At 38.9% G+C, this 18472-nt stretch overlaps 2 protein-coding genes across 3 annotated transcripts; both read right to left on the bottom strand.

Moving 5' to 3' along the window:
- Nucleotides 1–1627: 1627 nt before the first annotated feature.
- Nucleotides 1628–9587, bottom strand: LOC122080104 (ribosomal RNA-processing protein 8-like). Its single transcript, XM_042646988.1, has 9 exons — nucleotides 9130–9587; nucleotides 8976–9037; nucleotides 8801–8852; nucleotides 7959–8073; nucleotides 7759–7853; nucleotides 2563–2669; nucleotides 2366–2480; nucleotides 2224–2268; nucleotides 1628–2088 (listed from the first exon to the last, which is right to left on the bottom strand). The coding sequence occupies exons 1-9, from the start codon at nucleotides 9391–9393 to the stop codon at nucleotides 2020–2022; spliced, it is 924 nt and encodes a 307-aa protein (XP_042502922.1). The 5' UTR covers nucleotides 9394–9587; the 3' UTR covers nucleotides 1628–2019.
- Nucleotides 9588–11482: 1895 nt separating this feature from the next.
- Nucleotides 11483–17996, bottom strand: LOC122079946 (putative glucose-6-phosphate 1-epimerase). Of its 2 annotated transcripts, XM_042646748.1 has the most exons (9): nucleotides 17580–17991; nucleotides 17203–17348; nucleotides 15281–15355; nucleotides 13123–13179; nucleotides 12885–13042; nucleotides 12632–12763; nucleotides 12274–12376; nucleotides 11974–12073; nucleotides 11483–11865 (listed from the first exon to the last, which is right to left on the bottom strand). In XM_042646748.1, the coding sequence occupies exons 2-9, from the start codon at nucleotides 17278–17280 to the stop codon at nucleotides 11648–11650; spliced, it is 921 nt and encodes a 306-aa protein (XP_042502682.1). In that variant the 5' UTR covers nucleotides 17281–17348; nucleotides 17580–17991; the 3' UTR covers nucleotides 11483–11647. The 2 variants fall into 2 exon arrangements, with proteins under 2 accessions (XP_042502682.1, XP_042502683.1); XM_042646749.1 differs by lacking the exon at nucleotides 15281–15355 and having other exon boundaries at nucleotides 17580–17996.
- Between the last annotated feature and the right edge of the window lie 476 nt (nucleotides 17997–18472).

Here is an 18472-nt window from a genome sequence, read left to right as displayed (position 1 = left end):
TTGCCCCCTAGTTAGATGCATGTGCACCTCCCCTAGTTAGTTCCATCATTGGTGCACTAGCCATTCGATTAGATAGCATTCCCCAGTCCATAGTAATAATAATAGTAATGAAGGAAAAAAAGAAAATTGCCTCGTCGCATGGCCCTTGTGTCATACATAAAGGCGCACAAATTACCTATTCAACCCATGTGAAATAAAAAAAAATTTCATTCATGTCGAAGTCTCTATGCACACTCTCATTGGCCCCATGTAGGAGCAAAGGGCCACACAAGTAGGTACCGATTCTCTTGCCTTAATAATAATAATAATAATAATAATAATAATAATAATAATAATAAGAAATAAATAAATCATTGCATTAAGCAAGGGGCTTAGGCTACGCCAACGTTCTTTCTCTCTCTCTCTCAGCCCATGTTGACAAATCATGTCCTACTCTATGTTGTTGGTTGGCTCCCCACCTTGTCAACTCAATAAACCTCTCCCTCATAATAATAAAGATGAAATGCCACTCCACATTGTCATGACAAAATTTCCAATGACTTTATCGCACCAAAAAAGAAAAAAAAAACCAAGTCCATCAAATGTTTATCCCATGGAAGAATGATTTGACAATCCCAATAATTGAATAGATAGTCACACCTTGAATATACTTGCCAAAATTTTAGATCACAATACAACCTTGTGCTCTCTCATGTGGAATTGAGACCGACACCTAGACCTCATGGGGGCCTTAGTGTTATCCAATTCCACCTGCACTAGGTAGCTTTTTACTTCTAAGTTCTATTTTGCCACCGCAAACGAGGCTGAAACTTGACATGTGAACAAAACTAAAGATCAGTCTTTGGCAAAAAAAATTTAAACCCCATCCAACATACCACATGACATTTATTTGGCCGACCAGATAAACTTTGCACTAATAGTTTATTAACTTGTGAAAAAGAGCACTATAAGATCAAACTAAGTGAAGAGAAGGACATATATGAGCAGGAGACTTAATAATCAATACACCCAATTGGGGTGATCCACAGGCCAAAAACATCTCAAATGACAAGGCACTGTTCTATTATGACTAATTCAACCTGGAATACTGGAGGTAGAAGGGTGATCATGATCCACGAGTTATGGTTCCCAGTGATGAATTAAAGTCCTCGAACCTTTCTCATCAAAGTTGCTAACTTCCCAGTTTTAGCTTTTAAGTTTGGGCAGTTCCTTAGACACCAAATGATGCAAAGTTTTCCTTTGCAACCCATCTTGAATTTCTTTTACGTCGAACTATGAAGCTCAAGAGTGCAGAGTTCATCCAAATGCATTAGCCCATCCTCCATTAAAAGTGTTTTTCTTAATACAGCTTCCACAATGGCCTTCACATCAGGCAAACTGCAAGCCCAAGAATACAGAGTTTGTCCAAGTGCAGATTTTACAATTAGGAGCTCTTTGGTAACTTTGGTTAATACAGGTGAATCTTCTCTCGGTTGTGGCGGAGTGGAAGAGACTAAACATTAGTAAACCTCTTTATGCACTAAGAATGTGGACCTACAAGGGAGGAGAAAGGGAGAGTGGGGAAGGACTTTGTTTTTCTCTCTTCATTTTGATCTATTTTTGAGGTACTACTGAAACTGATCTTGAGTTGGTGAAAATTCTGAAAGTTGAAGAGGTTATTATAAACAAAAAAATAATGATAAATGTTAAGGTTACAAGATATTGACTGATTATACTTGTATGGGATCCAAATAATGTAAAAGCCTGTATTAACATCAATTTATATCCTAATGTGTATTGCAAATTCCTTTAATGGTGGATGAAAACAATGGTCCTTCAAATGAGCTCCACGATCATTAGATTGATGCAATACGATGCAATGAACAACTCACCATTGGATGGTCTGCATCCATGAATAGCAGCAATAGTTAAAGGTGAAATGCTGGTGGAAAAGTCACTCATATGCAAGTCCCCCCACTATAGGAAGGTGCGCCGAAGGTTCACAAATGTCAACAACCCGAAAAGTCCAACACCACTGTCTTAGCGACGCTTATACAGGCAAGGCTTCAGCTCAGGCCATTCGATTTCCTTTTCTCGACATGGTTTCTCCTGCAGAAAATGACAGAAATGTGCAACTTAATGAATTTCTGTCTGCACATGCCCTTCCATATCAGTATAAAACTGGGTCAAAAGAAAACCCAAGATCATTTTCATCTAAGATTCAAAACGATGAAGCTACCGAACCTTCTTCTTGAAGAAAAACAAAACAAACATCTTATTTGAGAAATCCTGCACATAATACAAGTCAGTGAGTACAAAAAATAATTTTTATTTTATTCTACTTTTATCTTTTTTCTTTTTTACAGAGGGTAGGAGCCTGAGTGACCTTAGAAATTAGTTTAAATCCAAGTTCACAGATTGCCTTTGAAAAAATATTTGGGTCTGCTCCTCCAGTGTTTGGATCAAGCCTACTTTTTACTTCTGCTATCAAAAGCCAGCCACTGCATGACACTGAAAATTAGTTCACTACCAATAAAAGGATACAACTGTAACTGGTCTAATAGGAATTGTTCTAGTGCAAACCATGGCTTAAGAACTCTCTGTGCTTCCTGTATGTAATTTGGGAAGTTGGTTCCCATGAGTGAAAGACAAAAAACAGCAACATCCATTGACGACGAATCAAGGGGAATCTGCAAGGCAATGTGAGCAACTGCATGTTAGTGGAGAGTGCAAGAAGATTAAGAGTAGATAATACCGATCAGTACATGATAGGACTGTGACTCTACTCAATGGTATACTTTGAAATATGCTGTGCAAATGTACGAGAACATAAAACAGATCATCAGTTCATGATTGGACAGCGACTCCAGTCAATGGTATGTTTTGAAATATGCTATATGCCTTTGCTACATCCTATAAAACCTTCTATTTCTCAATAAACTCTAGTGGCGAAAAAAGATTGGAAGACGAGTATAAAATCAGAAAAACAGGAATCCCCTAGACCAACACAGACAGCAATTGTGGCACACATACACCAACTGAGCTGTATGTTCACAATTCATTGACTTTTCCCTTTTAATATTAGCCATCAAAAGTACAAACCATTTTAATGCAAAGAGATGGCCTTACTTCCACCAAGTGAAGTGCTTTTGGACTGAATCTAGCATGATTCAAGGTAATGCAGTCAACATGTAGCCCTATTAATGCTGCAAAGTTTACTCTCACAAAATAATCCTGGGTCACTTAAATTGCTTTGCTACATGACTAGATAAAAACATCAAATAAATGTGTTTTTGCCCTTACTTAATTTCCTAGCATTTTCCATGAAGCATGGTTGGTTTCAAACCGCCTAATAAGGTTTACCACATAGCACCATTGGATCATCTCTCTGCTTTCTATGCCCTGCTCTAAGTCTTTGAGCAACATGCTCTACAGTTTTTCCTTCCTTGTGGATGATTGAACCAAGATCAATAGAATGGCCACTGGGTTATCCTTAATCATCAACTGAAACCATTCATTTCTACTCCTATTTTCCAAATTGCCTTCTGTACCATCTTGCTTAACTTCAGCTTGTTTTAAAACTTCAGCATTCTAAAGCACTATCAATAATTCTAACATAGTGACCAGATCATCAGGTGTGGATGTGTGGTGGTGGCATGGAGAGGAATGGAAATCATCAGAGCCTAAAAATTTTCAAAAGATATTGAGGTTTAGGGCACTGCCAGAGCATATAGCCATGCATGTGAGTTAATACCATGTCTTCTTGTCTATACATAATGGAGGGTGGTCTAAGGCGCTATAAAATAAGGAAAAGAGAAAGAGAGGGAGGTGGTGTCAAAGAGGTCTGAAATGCACCCATTGGTAACTGCTTTTTGAGCACTATAAAAGGGCCACTAGGTGATATGGGCACTAAAGAACTTCGCATTGCCTCATTACAGCATTCTCAATCGAAAGGAGGTCAACGTGCATTGCTTTGTGGAAATAAAAAACCCAAAAAAAGAAAATTTCGAATAAAATTGAGCAAAAATTGGAACAGTAGATTTCTCCTACAAGTGCAAGCATCAGAAAGCAACCCACCTTGACAACATCTTTTCCCTGCTTAACTAATAATTTCCAAATTTCAAGTCTTGATAGTCGGATTAAATTATGAACAAAATCAAAATGAGAAAATCGATGAAAGATTTTCACAACCATAATATGGATCATACGTCATACTTATGTCTGCACTTATTTCATATACAGGGAAGCTAACACTATTGATAATATTAGTTGATGTGGATGACTGAGTAATGCAATCTGAAAACCCATATTATGGATCTCAGATGCAAGCAAGCCTAATGATCAAATCTGCTATCAGATCTGAGATAACGGAAGCAACTGCATTGTTATGGGAAAAAATCAAATCGATGGAAGGGAAGGGAAAAGAGATGAGACTGACCTTCTTGGGAGAAAGAAGGGAGAAGAAATCAAAGTTTGGGATACCAATCCCATATGCACTGCTCAACAGCAACAGAACTCTTAAAAAAACCATATTCTTTACTCAAATCATCTCTAATTAATTTGGGGGGTGGGGGGTGCATTACATATATAAAGAAAGACCTAAAATTCCTAAATTGATTCATAAAAGGACTCATAATCACTCTTACACACTCAATAAAGTACATAAACTCAAAACAAAACTCTATCTAACTTATTAAGTAAACTAACCTAACTAACACTCAATTTAGCTACTAATCCTGTGAACTAAGTTTATCCCCACTCTATGGATTTATAAATTTGGCCCATTACAATGAAACCCAAAAAAAAAAAGGTCCAACCTATAATATAACTATCCAAATGTTAATTTCAGTCCATTGGACTGCCATAGGCACCTTATGAGCCTCCCAAGCTTGCACATATCTATACAGGATTAATGTCTAACACACTGCATCACTAAAATATTCTGGTCATGTCGATATTGAAGATAATCAGGTGTAAAAAGAGGTGCACAACCCTTGTAATAAACATGCATAATGCTACTCAACCACTACAATCTTCAAGTTAGAAAATATCCCTCATCAAACTAGGACACAGGCGTTTGCAAAGAAGTAGAGAGATGACCAACTATGGCTGTCTGGTTGGTCTGACACTGACTGAAAAGCACAAATGGCAGGGAAAGTTTAACTTGTATTCCTAGGTTTTCCCAACTTGTGGCAGAATGCCCAACAGAACATGTTTTAACCTGAGTTTTTTCCCCAGCTCATCCAAGGCCAAAACCAGGCTGGTTCTGGTCTGATATGGTTGGATTAACCAGTCAGGTATTGCAGGAATCTGTAGTTGTAATGAAGAGGAACCGAAAAAGCATTTTCCCGGAACAAACATTAGGGAAAGCACACTCTATATTCGTTCTCTTTACTTTCCTTGCCTTCAGTCTCGTACTCAACTTCTCTTTTCCTTTCCTTCAATATCCATACTACCAGACCAAAGTCTATAGCTCTTGCAGCAGAATTAGGGAGAAACTCTGAACATTATACTGAAGAGTTCCAGTTCCTACACAGCCCACCCAAGAAGGTCTTCCTCCATGACCCAAATATCTGCCACATGGCATATCAGGCAGGGCCCAAACTTGGTGGGCAGGTAAGACCTAGGGTCCCCTAATCACATGTCAAGTTTTAGTCAGAACAGAGTTAGCCATGAGGTGAAATAAGCTTTTTAAATCTTCTGAAAAATGGTTGAAAATTTGAACCTTCTAAAAATTGTTGGGAAACATTGTAAGGCTAAAAATAGACGGGAAACTGCCATACATGTGAGGTGGTATATGTTTGAATTTGGCCCTGAAACTTGACAAGTGGCCAATCCAGACTGTCCCTACTGCAAATCCAGTTTCAAACTAGAAAACTAGAGCGAGACTTGCACAGACAGGATCTCTAGAAAATTCAGAATGACCCAACAGTCAGGTCAAGTGCTCTATTTGAGTGTCTCTATTGTTCTGCAAAATTCTTGAGATCATGTAAAGGCAGCAGTGCTGTCCAGCGTCATCCTAGCGAAACTAGGAAAACAGACCATCAGTGCTAGAACTTGATCTCTATATATCTAGCTTCAGCAATATATACCAGGAACCAAGAGAGCCGAAAACCAGAAGCTTAAGTCTCACGTTTGAACCAATTCTGTGCAATATTCAGAGAGATACGAAACTTGAAAGCAAACTGAAGATAAAAGTGAAAATAAGGGTGCCGTGGGATACTTCTAGTAAGAGATGAAAACTGACCTGAAGATTGAGTTAGAAGAACTAGAAGATAGAAGAGATAAATTCACACAGGATTCCACCTGAGGCTCCCTCGTAATGCACCAAGTAATAATGTAAATCCTCACAGAAATGCTTACCAGAAAACTGAAACTTTAATTCATAAATCATGAGTTATAGCCAGAAGCCTGTACATGCATTTATAGTTATCTGGGCAGAATCAGATACTAACTTGGAATCACAAAAACTTATTCACACACAGAAACTGAAAAACAGAAATAAGACTACTAAAAAAACCTGTTCCAGCTTAGAAAGAAACCTATTCCAAATAGGACTCTATCAAAACAATCACAAACTGAAACTGAAGAGAAAATCCAACTTGATATCGTCCTAGGATTCCATATTGAAACCACAATTAGGTCTCCTCTTACCCATGACCAGACTGACTTAATGACCTCCTATTCATACTAAAGAAAATCATGTGTAGGCTAACTAAGGAAAAGCCACATCAAGGTAAGTGCAAAGCTCTTCTTCTCTTCATCTTCGATACTTCATCAGTACACTATGTATCCAATGGTTGGAATTGCAATCCCAATGCTCATGTGGCAAAAATAGGTGGGCCGTGAAGATCTTAGGGGGGTAGTGTAAAGGACATTTTGCCTTAAATATCAAGCATAAATTAATAGTTATATTTGCACTCAACCAACTGCAAATGCTAGAAGATGTAATGCACCAATCATTCAATCTAGTAAAGAGGAAGCCACAAAGCAGATGGAAGATCACCTCTGAAAATATGTTTTGTGGGAGCCCAGTACCTATACACCTGTGGTAAAAACTTCTCTTACACGCCCATTTCAAATGCTAATAACTACCACATGGGCACGTGGCAGATCAAATGGGGGCCCAAATTTTGAAGATAAGTAGACCCCTACGTCCTTTGCTCACCTGTCAAGTTTCAACACTATTGGAGTTTTCCACGTTGCAAAACACAGCTTTGAAAATCCAGAGCCATGGGAAAGAGCATAGTAGTGGTTAGAGTACTGTAGGTGTGAAAAGGCATACATGAGGATCCATGCCACTACATGGGATGTCATTTGATTGAATTAGTCACTGAAACTCTATCCAATGGTCAGAATAGCCACATCATTTATCGACATGGCAATATTTAAAGTTGGCATGAAGGAAAAACCATAAAAACTAGCAAGAATAAATGGTTGTGATATTTGTGTGGTGTTCTATTAAATATCATAATTCAAGAAAATCGCATGAGAACGCTATTAGATATCGCTTATTCTTTCAAGGAAGTACCAGGTTTGTCCATACAGCTAGTATATGATAATGGATAATGTCACATGACTTAATACGCGAAAAAGTGGTGACCTATAGTAAGTATAACCCTCTCTACTAAAGAACACCAAACAAATATCAAGGTCAGCAATTTAACATCCTTACTTATTAAGGGGTAGTCAGAAGTGAAAGATGAGAATATCGAATTTATTGAATATGGATTATCAAGCATGAAAGAACTGGATAATTTTTCAAATGAAAGCACATACATTTGACATGTCACAAGCAATTACTGAAGGATCATTTGAGACAAGATCAAAGGAGAAGACTTTATTCTTCACATTTTTTGCAAGGTGCGCATCCCCTGGAGTATGACAGAAATTAGCCAAAAAAAAAAAGAAAGTGTTGCAGCAAATAAAAATCCCATTCACAAGTGAATTTCTAGTTAGTGGACAGGCTAAGTCCTCACCACAGCCAAAATCTGCAATCTTCAAAGAGGGACTCTGGTTGTTAAGCCAATTGATGATGATGTTGACTGGCTGCTCTGGCCAATGTGACATCTGTTCTTGATATCCTGCGTGATACTGAGCAAGAAGGGAAACTTCATGATAAGGAATATGGTTTCATAATCACAAAACAGAAAATTACTAAATTGTTCAAATTTCAAACATCAGTATTACATGAAGATAGGATCAAACACTACCAAAAAGCAACTAAAGCTGCCAACCCAGTATCAAGTTAAATTGAAGAAGATAGCATGGCCATGCAATCAGACAGATGTACATCATAACATAGGCAGATAATGGCAAGAATGGTGATGACATGGGATTAGAGTTTAAAACTTTAAAGGTATTGAGGATAGATCAATAATTTGACTACAGGCCTTTGGAGATCTTTATGATACAGGATTGAGAAAAAATTAAGTTGCTGCACTCACAGCCATGGAAATCAACCTTCAACATTGCATAGAGCCTATTTAATGCATACTGTGGACTATATTTATTGGATTTCTTCTTGAAGTCGTTGCCACGGGGAGTTTGGAGGTCATTCTAGTGACGGCAAAAGGGATGTGATTCAAACCCGAAGTGTGGCTTCAAACTTTGAATAGTTTCCAATAACTCCTTCACACCGATGTATGGTTTAAACATCAAACGGTCGTCGATTTTGTGCAATTCAAGCATGAGAAGTTGAGAACAGTATCAGAAGAAAATTGAACATAGAAGATGAGGAAACCATAAGAGATACTCAGCTAAAGAAAAGGCTACGAACCATACAGTCGAAGACGGGGGCGCAAGGGAACAAGAACCATACCATTTCAAAAAGTGACGGGTCGTCTTTGAAAAAGTTGAAGGCCTCGCTTCCGCTGAGAACGGAAGACACGCACACAATAAATAATTTTTTGAAAAAATCAAAATAAAAAATTGAAAGGGGGAGGGGGGAGCGGCGGTGTGAGCGACAAAGAATCGAAGAGCAGAAAATTAAGTACCTGCAAGTGTACAACTTCTCATTTAACATCCTAAAATGGCCTCCGGACAACCTAGCTCGCATCTATATAATAACACGGCCGCAATCTCTGAAATTAGTATGGTTCAGCAGTTTAAAAACACACGCACAAAGACAAAGAAAGAGAGAATAGAGACCTTGTTCAGAAAACTGGAGTTGGAGGCGGAGGAGACGGAGTTTCCAAGTGCGACGGTTTTGCTGCGCTTTGGTTGTGGTGCATGGACTTGCTTGGAGACAGAGAGATCCATGAGATCATTGTGCGTAGTCGTAGTGGTCGTGGTCGTGGTCGTGGTCGTGGTGGTTGTGGCGGTGGTGGTGGTGGCGCTGCTTTTACTAGTCTTCTGGGCACCCCGTCGCTTCTCCCTTTTCCGTTTGCTCTTCCCCACAACGTTCCCCTCCATTATTCTCTACAGTAGCTTTTGCTTAATCGCTGCTCTGCCTGAACTAGAACCAAGCACCAAAGGCTCTAGAGAAGCTTGCCAGGCCAGGGTTTACAAACACAGAATCGGGATCCGGGCAGCCCCATCTGATTTCCCGACCGATTCCAATTTGATCCAGAGAGAAATCGGTATTTACAATTCCAAGGCTCTGTTTGGTTGCAAATAAGGATTACACCAGCTGTCTAGCAGGATACGGTTTTCACCGATCACGGGCTCGTAAGCGACTGTGTTGGAATCCAAACATTGTATCTGTGCCAGATATATTGGATATGAGTCATATGATTTCTCTGTCTCAATGTAAGTATTTGTTTCACCGGTGTCTGGGTTCCGTTTGTGGCAGTTTAACTTCTTCTCACGCAACTGCTATGGAGAATTCAAGAAACCTGTGATTGTTGTATCCAATTCAGTTGTTGTAAGGGGTGAAAGTTTGGCCTTGGCAACCTAAACCTGTTTTGGTCCATCTTAAACCCGAACAGGACTTGGGCCAAGTTTTTTGACCCTGAGGGAGGGTTAGGGTTAAAAATATCCCAACCTTGGGTCAAGGTTAGGTCGGGCTTGGGTTGAGGCATCAAGCCGGCCCAATCTGACCCAACCTGGCCTAAATTTAACCCTAAATTTTTATATTAAAATTTAAGATTCTTATTGGTATTTCATTTTTCTATAATTTTTTAATTTATAGGATATGAATGGCAAAAACAGGTCAATCAAGGTAAATCCAACCATTGCAGAAGCCAGGGTAAACCCAACCTGGCCCAGCCCAACCCAGCCCAGCCCAGCCCAACCCAACCCGACCCAACTCGACCCTGACTGGGTCAATTAGGGAGGGATTGGGTTGGGCCTGGGTTGAATTTTGAGAACCTAGGGTTGGGTTAGGGTTTAAAGAAACCGGCCCTGTTTCACCCTTATTTGTAGTTTAGGCAGATTTCTCCTTTTGGTGGGAGCCTATTGCACCACAGTTATACCATGACAACATGTTTTGGTCACAGGTAACTTGGAAGCAACCTTTCCTACGTAGCAGGGGATAACACTATGGCACTGTTTGATAACGTTTTTGCTCAATCTGTGTCTAAAAACATAAGAAACGACTTTTCACATTTCCAGAAACAAAACAGATTTTTTGGTGTTTGATAAACCTGTTTCGAGAAACGTTTTTTGTAGACATAATGCCACTAAAAATCCAATAGTATCATAGGATGCCCAAAAAGGAGAAAGGGTTCGGTTGCCTCTTTTTAGGTTTAAATAGTTGAGAGATTTATCGGGCACAACAACCTTTTTTTTTCTCTCAAATTCGTTTCTAGGAACGACAACTTGTTTTGTCAAAGTCGTTTCTAGAATTGTAAATAGACATAAATTTTGATTTATGTTTATAAAAACAGGTGAAACAGAACAATTTTATTAAATGCTTTTTAGGTTGTTTCTTCATTTATGGGAACAAGAAAATGCAAAAACATCAGAAATAGAACGTTGTCAAACGGTGTCTACATATATTTGTCCCTCCTAAACCCTACTGTTGCGGTGCACTGAGTTGCTCTCTCTACTCTCCCCATACTTTAGAAGGGATGTCAAAAATGAGATTGATCCAATTGAAACAACCAAAATTGATTGGACCAAAACTAAAATCAACTAACCAAACTCCTCATGTATTCGGTAATACTGTCAAAGTTTGAGGCATTTGAGGGGTTAAAATGGGTTTAAATTCTAAATAGCATCCATAACCTTTGGATTTAAAAATTATACAGTTGTCGCGTACACAAAGAGAATTGGGCCATTAAGAATTGGGGAGGGAGCAGTCCTGCATTCATCGTCTCTGATTTGATGCAGAGCATCCATTAGAAACTCACAGAAGGCTGAAACAATGACGCTCACTAATAAGTACTATCCCAAAGCCCATGGCAGTACAGTTGCATTTCCAGATCACCGACGAACAGCTTTGCTTGATAACTCTTTAACATCATCATACGAGGTTTCAATGTTTCCATTGCTTTTGCCCAGAACTAGATGGACACTCCAAGGAAACCCTTTGTTGCTTCAACATTGTGAGCATTAGAACTAGGTCCAATATCACAGATTGACTGATTTAGTTATTTAAACCGATTTTGGAATCCTACAACAACGAAAATAATACAGGAAAAAGCAACAGCATATACATTGCACATCAAATAAGAGAATTAGTATATATTACAGGGAAGCATCCATGAACCCTAGAGCAAAAAGATCAGCTTAAACCAAAAAGAACCTTGCGAGGATCCAACTGTCCACTACAATAACTTGATGAGACGATGGAGAGCTCCTGGCGACCCGTCCACTCTTCGGATGGTTTCAAGACAATTGGGTTTTCAACAATAACTGAATCCACACACAACATGCTTTTGTAATCTTCATCCCCAAAGTCTGGCAAAGCTTTAGCCTTCTTGTCCCATGGGTTCCAAACAACTGCAATTAATGTAATGAGTTACGATATATACCATCATGTGTTAAAACTGTTGATTACTTTTCAACCGGTGAATGGAGAGATGGAGAAAGCATGATTTAGGTTTTCACCAGCATCAGGTAGGCCCTCCTTTCTCAGCACAAGGGTTCTTTTCTTCTCATGGTCTATGATAGCAATCTTTGTTGGTGTGCTCAAATACACTCGGTCTACCTGCCAACAGAAGATCAAAAAAAAAAAAAAACCAGTCAAGACTCCTAGCTATCAAAGAGAGCATATTATCCAAAATATGATGCTTAAGAAATGAATTCCAACTTCCTTTTCAAGATCTTGGGTTTAGTCCTAGCTTGTCTACCACCCACAAAATATCATGCACAAATAAACATAAAAGGAACAAAGAAGGAAAGTAATACCTCGCCATCAAAAGTAATTGCATCTTCCTGTTCTGTGAACCTCTCTCTGTCCTTCAGATTATCAAAGTAGTCAAGTGTCTCCAAGTCCTCAACACGCACCTCACTGCAAATCAAACTGCATCAAGTAACCTCTCCGGAATGGATGACGGTGAAATATCTTGAGAACTCGTCTCTCACTAATAAATTTAAACTGACCCAACCATAGAGTTTACCAGGAGAGAGGGGGGGGGGGGTTGGAATTAGAGGGAAGAGATAAAAGTGGTTAACATGTAAAATGGAAGTGGGCCTTCAAGCAACAGTTAACTAAAAGAAGTAGCAGATTGGTTGAAAGCAATAAGCTGTAGGTAACTGGGCAAACCTGATATCGGATACAGATAAGTAATTACGCAGAGCAAATGTAAAGGAGAATGCCTTGCTATCAGTATTCCTCACTCGAGGTATCAAAGTAAGTTTGCCAGCACTGAGTGAAATACGAAGCCGCAACTCAAAACTACACAAATAGATTAAGAAGTTAACAGGTTTGCATAGATTAAGAAGTTAACAGGTTTGCAGAACACATTTATTCTCTAAACACTAATTCTGACTAATCCAAAATGTCAACACAGACATACCTGCGAGGCCACGTCTTTAGATCCTCTTCTGTGGACTTCAATATGATATCCACACAAGACTGGCTGTTAGCTGGCAGTAAAGGGGACGGGCTACTATCTATTGACCACAATCTGTTCCTAGCAAATCCATGCTGTTCTAGGGTTCCAAAATTAGCAAACTGCAAAGCAAAAGGGCTAGTTAAGTGGGTCAAACTAAACCAGGATGCTAAATAGGTCTTCAAAGTTCTCCCAAGCCTACCTGAGGAAAGCAGACAGGTATTCCTCCCCTGATAGCTTTAGGCGGTTTCCAAATAGCCTGTTCAACATTAGAAGCCATCATACTTAATGGCAATTAGGATAAATTTCTTCTATTTAGAAATAAAATGAAATATAATGAAATATAGCCAATTAAGAACAACTGCTTCAGGCTTCGAATTAAACAATGTGACACAAATCATTTCACTCTATCCAGATCCATCTAATGTTGTGGAATAAGATCAAAACAAAGAATTTTCCAAGTTCCATTTTGACTAGTTTGGATGCTCAGGTTTTATGCCAGCTGCCAACCTAATTTTTCCCTAAAAACTGGGAGGGGAAGTTTCTGGACGGGCACCCAGAAAATTATCTCTGGGCGAGCATATTCTGAACTGACTGATCTATCCTTCATCTTCTCCATTTCCCTTCACCTCTGCCTCCAGAAACTCCAGCTAACTATGGTAATTGGCAATCTCCCTGCAACTCTGGTGATAACTGGAAAAGTGCAATTTCACTGGAAGAACCATGAAGACTTAAATGACGGTTTCAAAAATCAGGACTCCAAATCAGCTGATCTGACACAGCTGATTCATGCCAAGCAACCCGAGAATCGCTGAGTTTTCAGATCTGAGGGCCAATTCTAGGGTTCTTCGGACAGAATCGATCCCTGATTCCGTGTTTTGAGACACTGCTTATTCAACCTTAATATGTCTGAAAGCCAGTGATTTCATGTAATCTTAAACCTCTCTATGAAACCTTACACGTTTCTCCTACTGAAAAATCACCAGAGAACTCCATGAAAGTTCAAACTTAAACCTTAATAAACCTTCAAAGTATGGAATTAGACCTAAACCTGGAACTAGTAGCCAGAGAGATCATCAATGAAAGAAGTTGCAGCAGAACTCCAGTGCAGGATGCCTGAATCAGGTCGCCAGAGTCCTATCATTGAAGTTGTAAGGCTGTCAGATATAGATAACTTGAGTTCCAGGCCTCCAAACTATGGAGTTGAAAAGAAGGGGGAGGAAAAGGACGAAGAGATTGGATGCCACAGGGATGCTTACCAATAGATTCATTCCTTGGTGTGCCAACCAGAAAACCTTATTCCTAAATATATAAAATGTAATGCTCGTAAACTATGCTTTCTTGACAGGAGGAACAAGCTGATAATTTTGTGGTAGGCAACACTTTATGTCGTGCAAGATAGGAAAAAAAAAAAAAATCTAGGAGCGTAGATGGATTTGAATGTAATAAAAGACAACATATAAATCCTGATGGGAAGTTAGTTTTTTGCGCGACCATCAATCATATTTGGATGGAGCAAAATCTTCATAGATGGACTTTCAACTCCCATTCTTTCGAATCGATTTGGAAAGCCATCTTCTTTGATGTTAGCTCCAAGTGAAAGATGTTGCCCCCCCCCCCACCCTTACTGTGACTCCCCAAGGAACAGGCTCATTGTTGTTTCCTAGGAGCTCCCCCCCTTCTTGCATCTCTTCTTGCACCGCATGATTCCTCAAGCTCCCCACCCCCTCTTTTTGTCCTTCCCCCTTCCTCTTCTGTCTTTGCCCCTAGGGGTTGTATATTCCCCACCCACCCCCTTTTTTCTTTCCTCTTTGGCAATGGATTTATTTATTCGCATACACACATACACACACACACACACACACACCCAAAAAAAAAAAGAAGACAACTTATAAATCGATAGAGCACAAGACCAAAAAAGAAACTTCACAGCCTGAAACAACTGAGTCATTCTCATAATGTGGTTTCTGTCATAGATAAGAAGGCTTCCATTTACTCTCCTCCCCTTTGCTGGCAAAATAATGGACTATATGAGAGAAAACATTACAAAAAAAAAAGGAAAGGATCATATCAGATTTGTTTCACAGAGACCCATCCAAAGGTTATATTCTCACTAAGTAACTAATAAACATGGTGAGAATCCACTAACATATACATACATACCTATGGAAAATAGAATGTACCAATATATTCATAATAAGAAAGCAAAACCCTTTATTGTTAGTGCCTAGTTAAGCAAAACCACCTTAAAAGTCTTAACAACACTACAACAGTAAATCACTATCCTATTCTCCCTAAAGAATAGAACTCACTTAATCAGATGAAAATACTGCAGATGCATTTTATCAGAATGGATTTACCTTGCTGCTCATAAAGAGCAGTTCTTCCCTACGTTCATTCTTCCAGGACACAACTTGCCCGCCATACAAGAGCACCTACATCCATTTTAATTCAAATTGGATAACATCTCACTTAAATAATTTAATTAATAACAAACAAAAAAATGAAGACTCCTCCAACACTTTTAGACTATTCTTCTATGCATATATTGTTTTCAGAAGATATGGAAAATCACGTCAGATCACACAAGATATAAATTATGGTTGGGAAGAGATTTTCAAGGCATTTCAACTAAACCCCTCAAAGCAAACTCCATTTCAGCCACTTAGAAGGATAACATGGCAGATGTAGGCTGTCCATCAAATAAGGTACCTATAGAATGGCTTCATCAATGTGGTTACCCTGTCAGCTCTGAAATTCACCATGGACTCTTTCCCTAGTATTAACCATTTAAGTTCTAATTTTCAGATTAAAACTGCCAGCGATAGAGGGTTTCTTTCATTATGTTAGAAGGACACATGGCAAATGAAAGGACGACAACGTGGTGAGCTGCTTAGAGACCTTTCCAGTTGCCCTGCTTAAGATTTCTGGATCATCCATATTCCTTTGCAAGATGACAATAACAACAACAACCTTATTCCAACTTAATGGGGTTGGCTACATGGAGATTCCAAGCAAGGACAAGCATGAGGATCCATGCAAAAAGATTGACAGGTTATGTCTAATTATAATAAGTGTTGGCTGTCAACTTGATGCACCACTACAAATCAGTCACAAGCTTACAACAACAGACTATAATAAGGTACCAGTTGTCTATCTGACGTACGATATACATTGGTCAAGCTAAAGCGTCCTACATGCATTATGTCCACAATCAAGACAATCCATCACCCAACCTACTTTTATGAAAGGAGGAATGTGATGTCATGAATAATAAATACATCCCCACTGCAGTTAACCTTTTTAAATTGATGGTCAGTCACAGTCAGAACTATTTACAGCAGGACTAATGCATGTCTCAACTACTTTACATAAAATTGAAGTGTAAAGACTTCAAAAAGTCAACACCTGTGTTTGAGGATAGCTGGTGTCTGTCCAAAATAGGACACTCATCATGGAAATTGAGAAAATAGTTCAAAAACTTCAACAACCAGATAATATGACATCCACAGATCCACCCCATTGCTGATGCTCATACAACCAACATCATAAAACTAGTTTTATAAAGATCGACTCTTGACCAGCTTTGCAACTAGGGATCTTCTCCAAATGACTTCCTATGGATACTGAAAATGTGATAGACATACTTTAAGCGGTGGAAGGATTGTAACAGATATCGACAGATGTTTTGTGGTAAACTAAATGGAAATCCCAAATAGTGGGCTTTTTATTGGAGAATTGCAAAATATAGAACCCCTGCCCAGTAATTCAATCCGATATCTATTCAGGGTCTCACAAAAGCAACTCTGCAACAAATTCATTTGAGAAGGAAATCAAAGAGGCCATCTATAGGGGAAAGAAGTTGGAAACAACGCTTTTTTCAATGAGTCTGAGTTGGTTATCAATCCAAGGAATAATGGAGAAAAAGCTAAACTGGGTACTGAACTTTTACAATTACAGTTCCGTCTTTCTTTCCTAATCAATCTCAATACCAATGACTCTGACTATCTACTAATCCAACTCTAATAATTGTTTCCTCCAGGCAACACATCAGAATTAGTTCTTTATTCAAAAACCATATACATGAAATTAGCCAGAATGATGACTGAAAACTTACAATCCCTCCCCCCAAGCATCCCTACCAAAAGAAAGAACAAGAAGTTTATAGTATTATCTATTTATCACACGGTCACAGGCATGGTTGGTTACCCCTTAATAAAAGAACCAGCAAATAATAAAGGATCTAGTCTAGATTATAAGAAGAAGAGTAAGAGAGGAAAACCTCAGCAGTCGATCCGCCGGCCTCCGTCAATATAATCTTGGACAATCCGTCGGCGTCGTGTACAATATTCAACGGCATCTGCTTGGACCGCAACCTCCCTATATAGCTATGAACAAACGGTTCCCTTTCTCCTTCCTCCAATCCAGCTACACCCAAGAAAAAAAAACCAAGAACAATCGATTTTAAGATAAACAGATCACAGAAACAGCATCGAAGACAGACCCAGAAACCCTAGTGTGCTATAAACCAGAAATGAATCAAACTTCAGATAATCGAACAAAGAAACCCCGAATAATCAAGAAACAACCAAATACTAAATGAAAAACAAATAAGAAGAACAAGAAGAAGAAAGTATTCAAAAAGAAAAACCCTTAGACCTTTCCCTGTTTTGCTTTAAATAAACACCGGCGTCGATTCTGACGTGCAAGAGACCCTTTTATTGAAATGAAAGGAAAACCCAGAGAGAAAGATAGAGAGATTGATGGGGCCCGGTTTCAATTAACTGGATTCACACTGGAATCCACTGAGGGGTATCATCCCTCGGATGCTCTGCTTGTTGGCGTCTCTTTCCATAAACGAGCGTGCAGTGCATGTTGGATATTTTTGGGTGCTACAACACATCCATACAATTCTTTCACTATTTGGGTTTACTCTATTCTAATGGAAAGGAAGATCATTTGCATTCAGGGCTGGCTTGGCTTCAGAAGAACGTATTGTGTTTTTATTACAGGGAAGAAACTGAAACAGATTAGTGGAAGATAGAAACCGGATGAGTTTGAGGCTCCATTTGTTTGTTTCCAGATTTTTTAAATTCCTCAATTTTTAAAGATACGTCACCTTTATTCGTTGACTGTTCAGGTTACTCACACCACCAAAATAAAAGAAGACAACCAGAGGGACTTGGCAATTTGGGAGTTGGAACTTGGAAGGGACCTACTTGGGATGCTTTTCTCTCTCTCTCTCTCTCTGTCTCTCTCTCTCTTATTTTAATGATGGATTTAGTTTCTATGGACTGCCATGTACTTACTTAGATCATATGACATGTACTTACTTAGATCATATTGGATGGAGGTGGGGTAAAAGTGTAATAACACATCTTTCTCTATCTCCCATTCGACTATTGAAGCCTTGAAGGTACCATCATATGTTCTACCAAAAAAACAAAAGAAGGTACCATCATATGCATAGACAGTCATGCATAAAATCTTTTTTTTTTCTTTTTTTTAAGCAAGCAAGCTTAGAAAAGTTTCATGAACAAGTAACTTTTTTT

This window comes from Macadamia integrifolia, chromosome 5 (genome assembly GCF_013358625.1).
Source record: "Macadamia integrifolia cultivar HAES 741 chromosome 5, SCU_Mint_v3, whole genome shotgun sequence".
Taxonomy (NCBI): domain Eukaryota; kingdom Viridiplantae; phylum Streptophyta; class Magnoliopsida; order Proteales; family Proteaceae; genus Macadamia; species Macadamia integrifolia.
The sequence above is the reverse complement of the archived record's forward strand: the minus strand, read 5'-3'. Positions and strand labels throughout refer to the sequence as shown.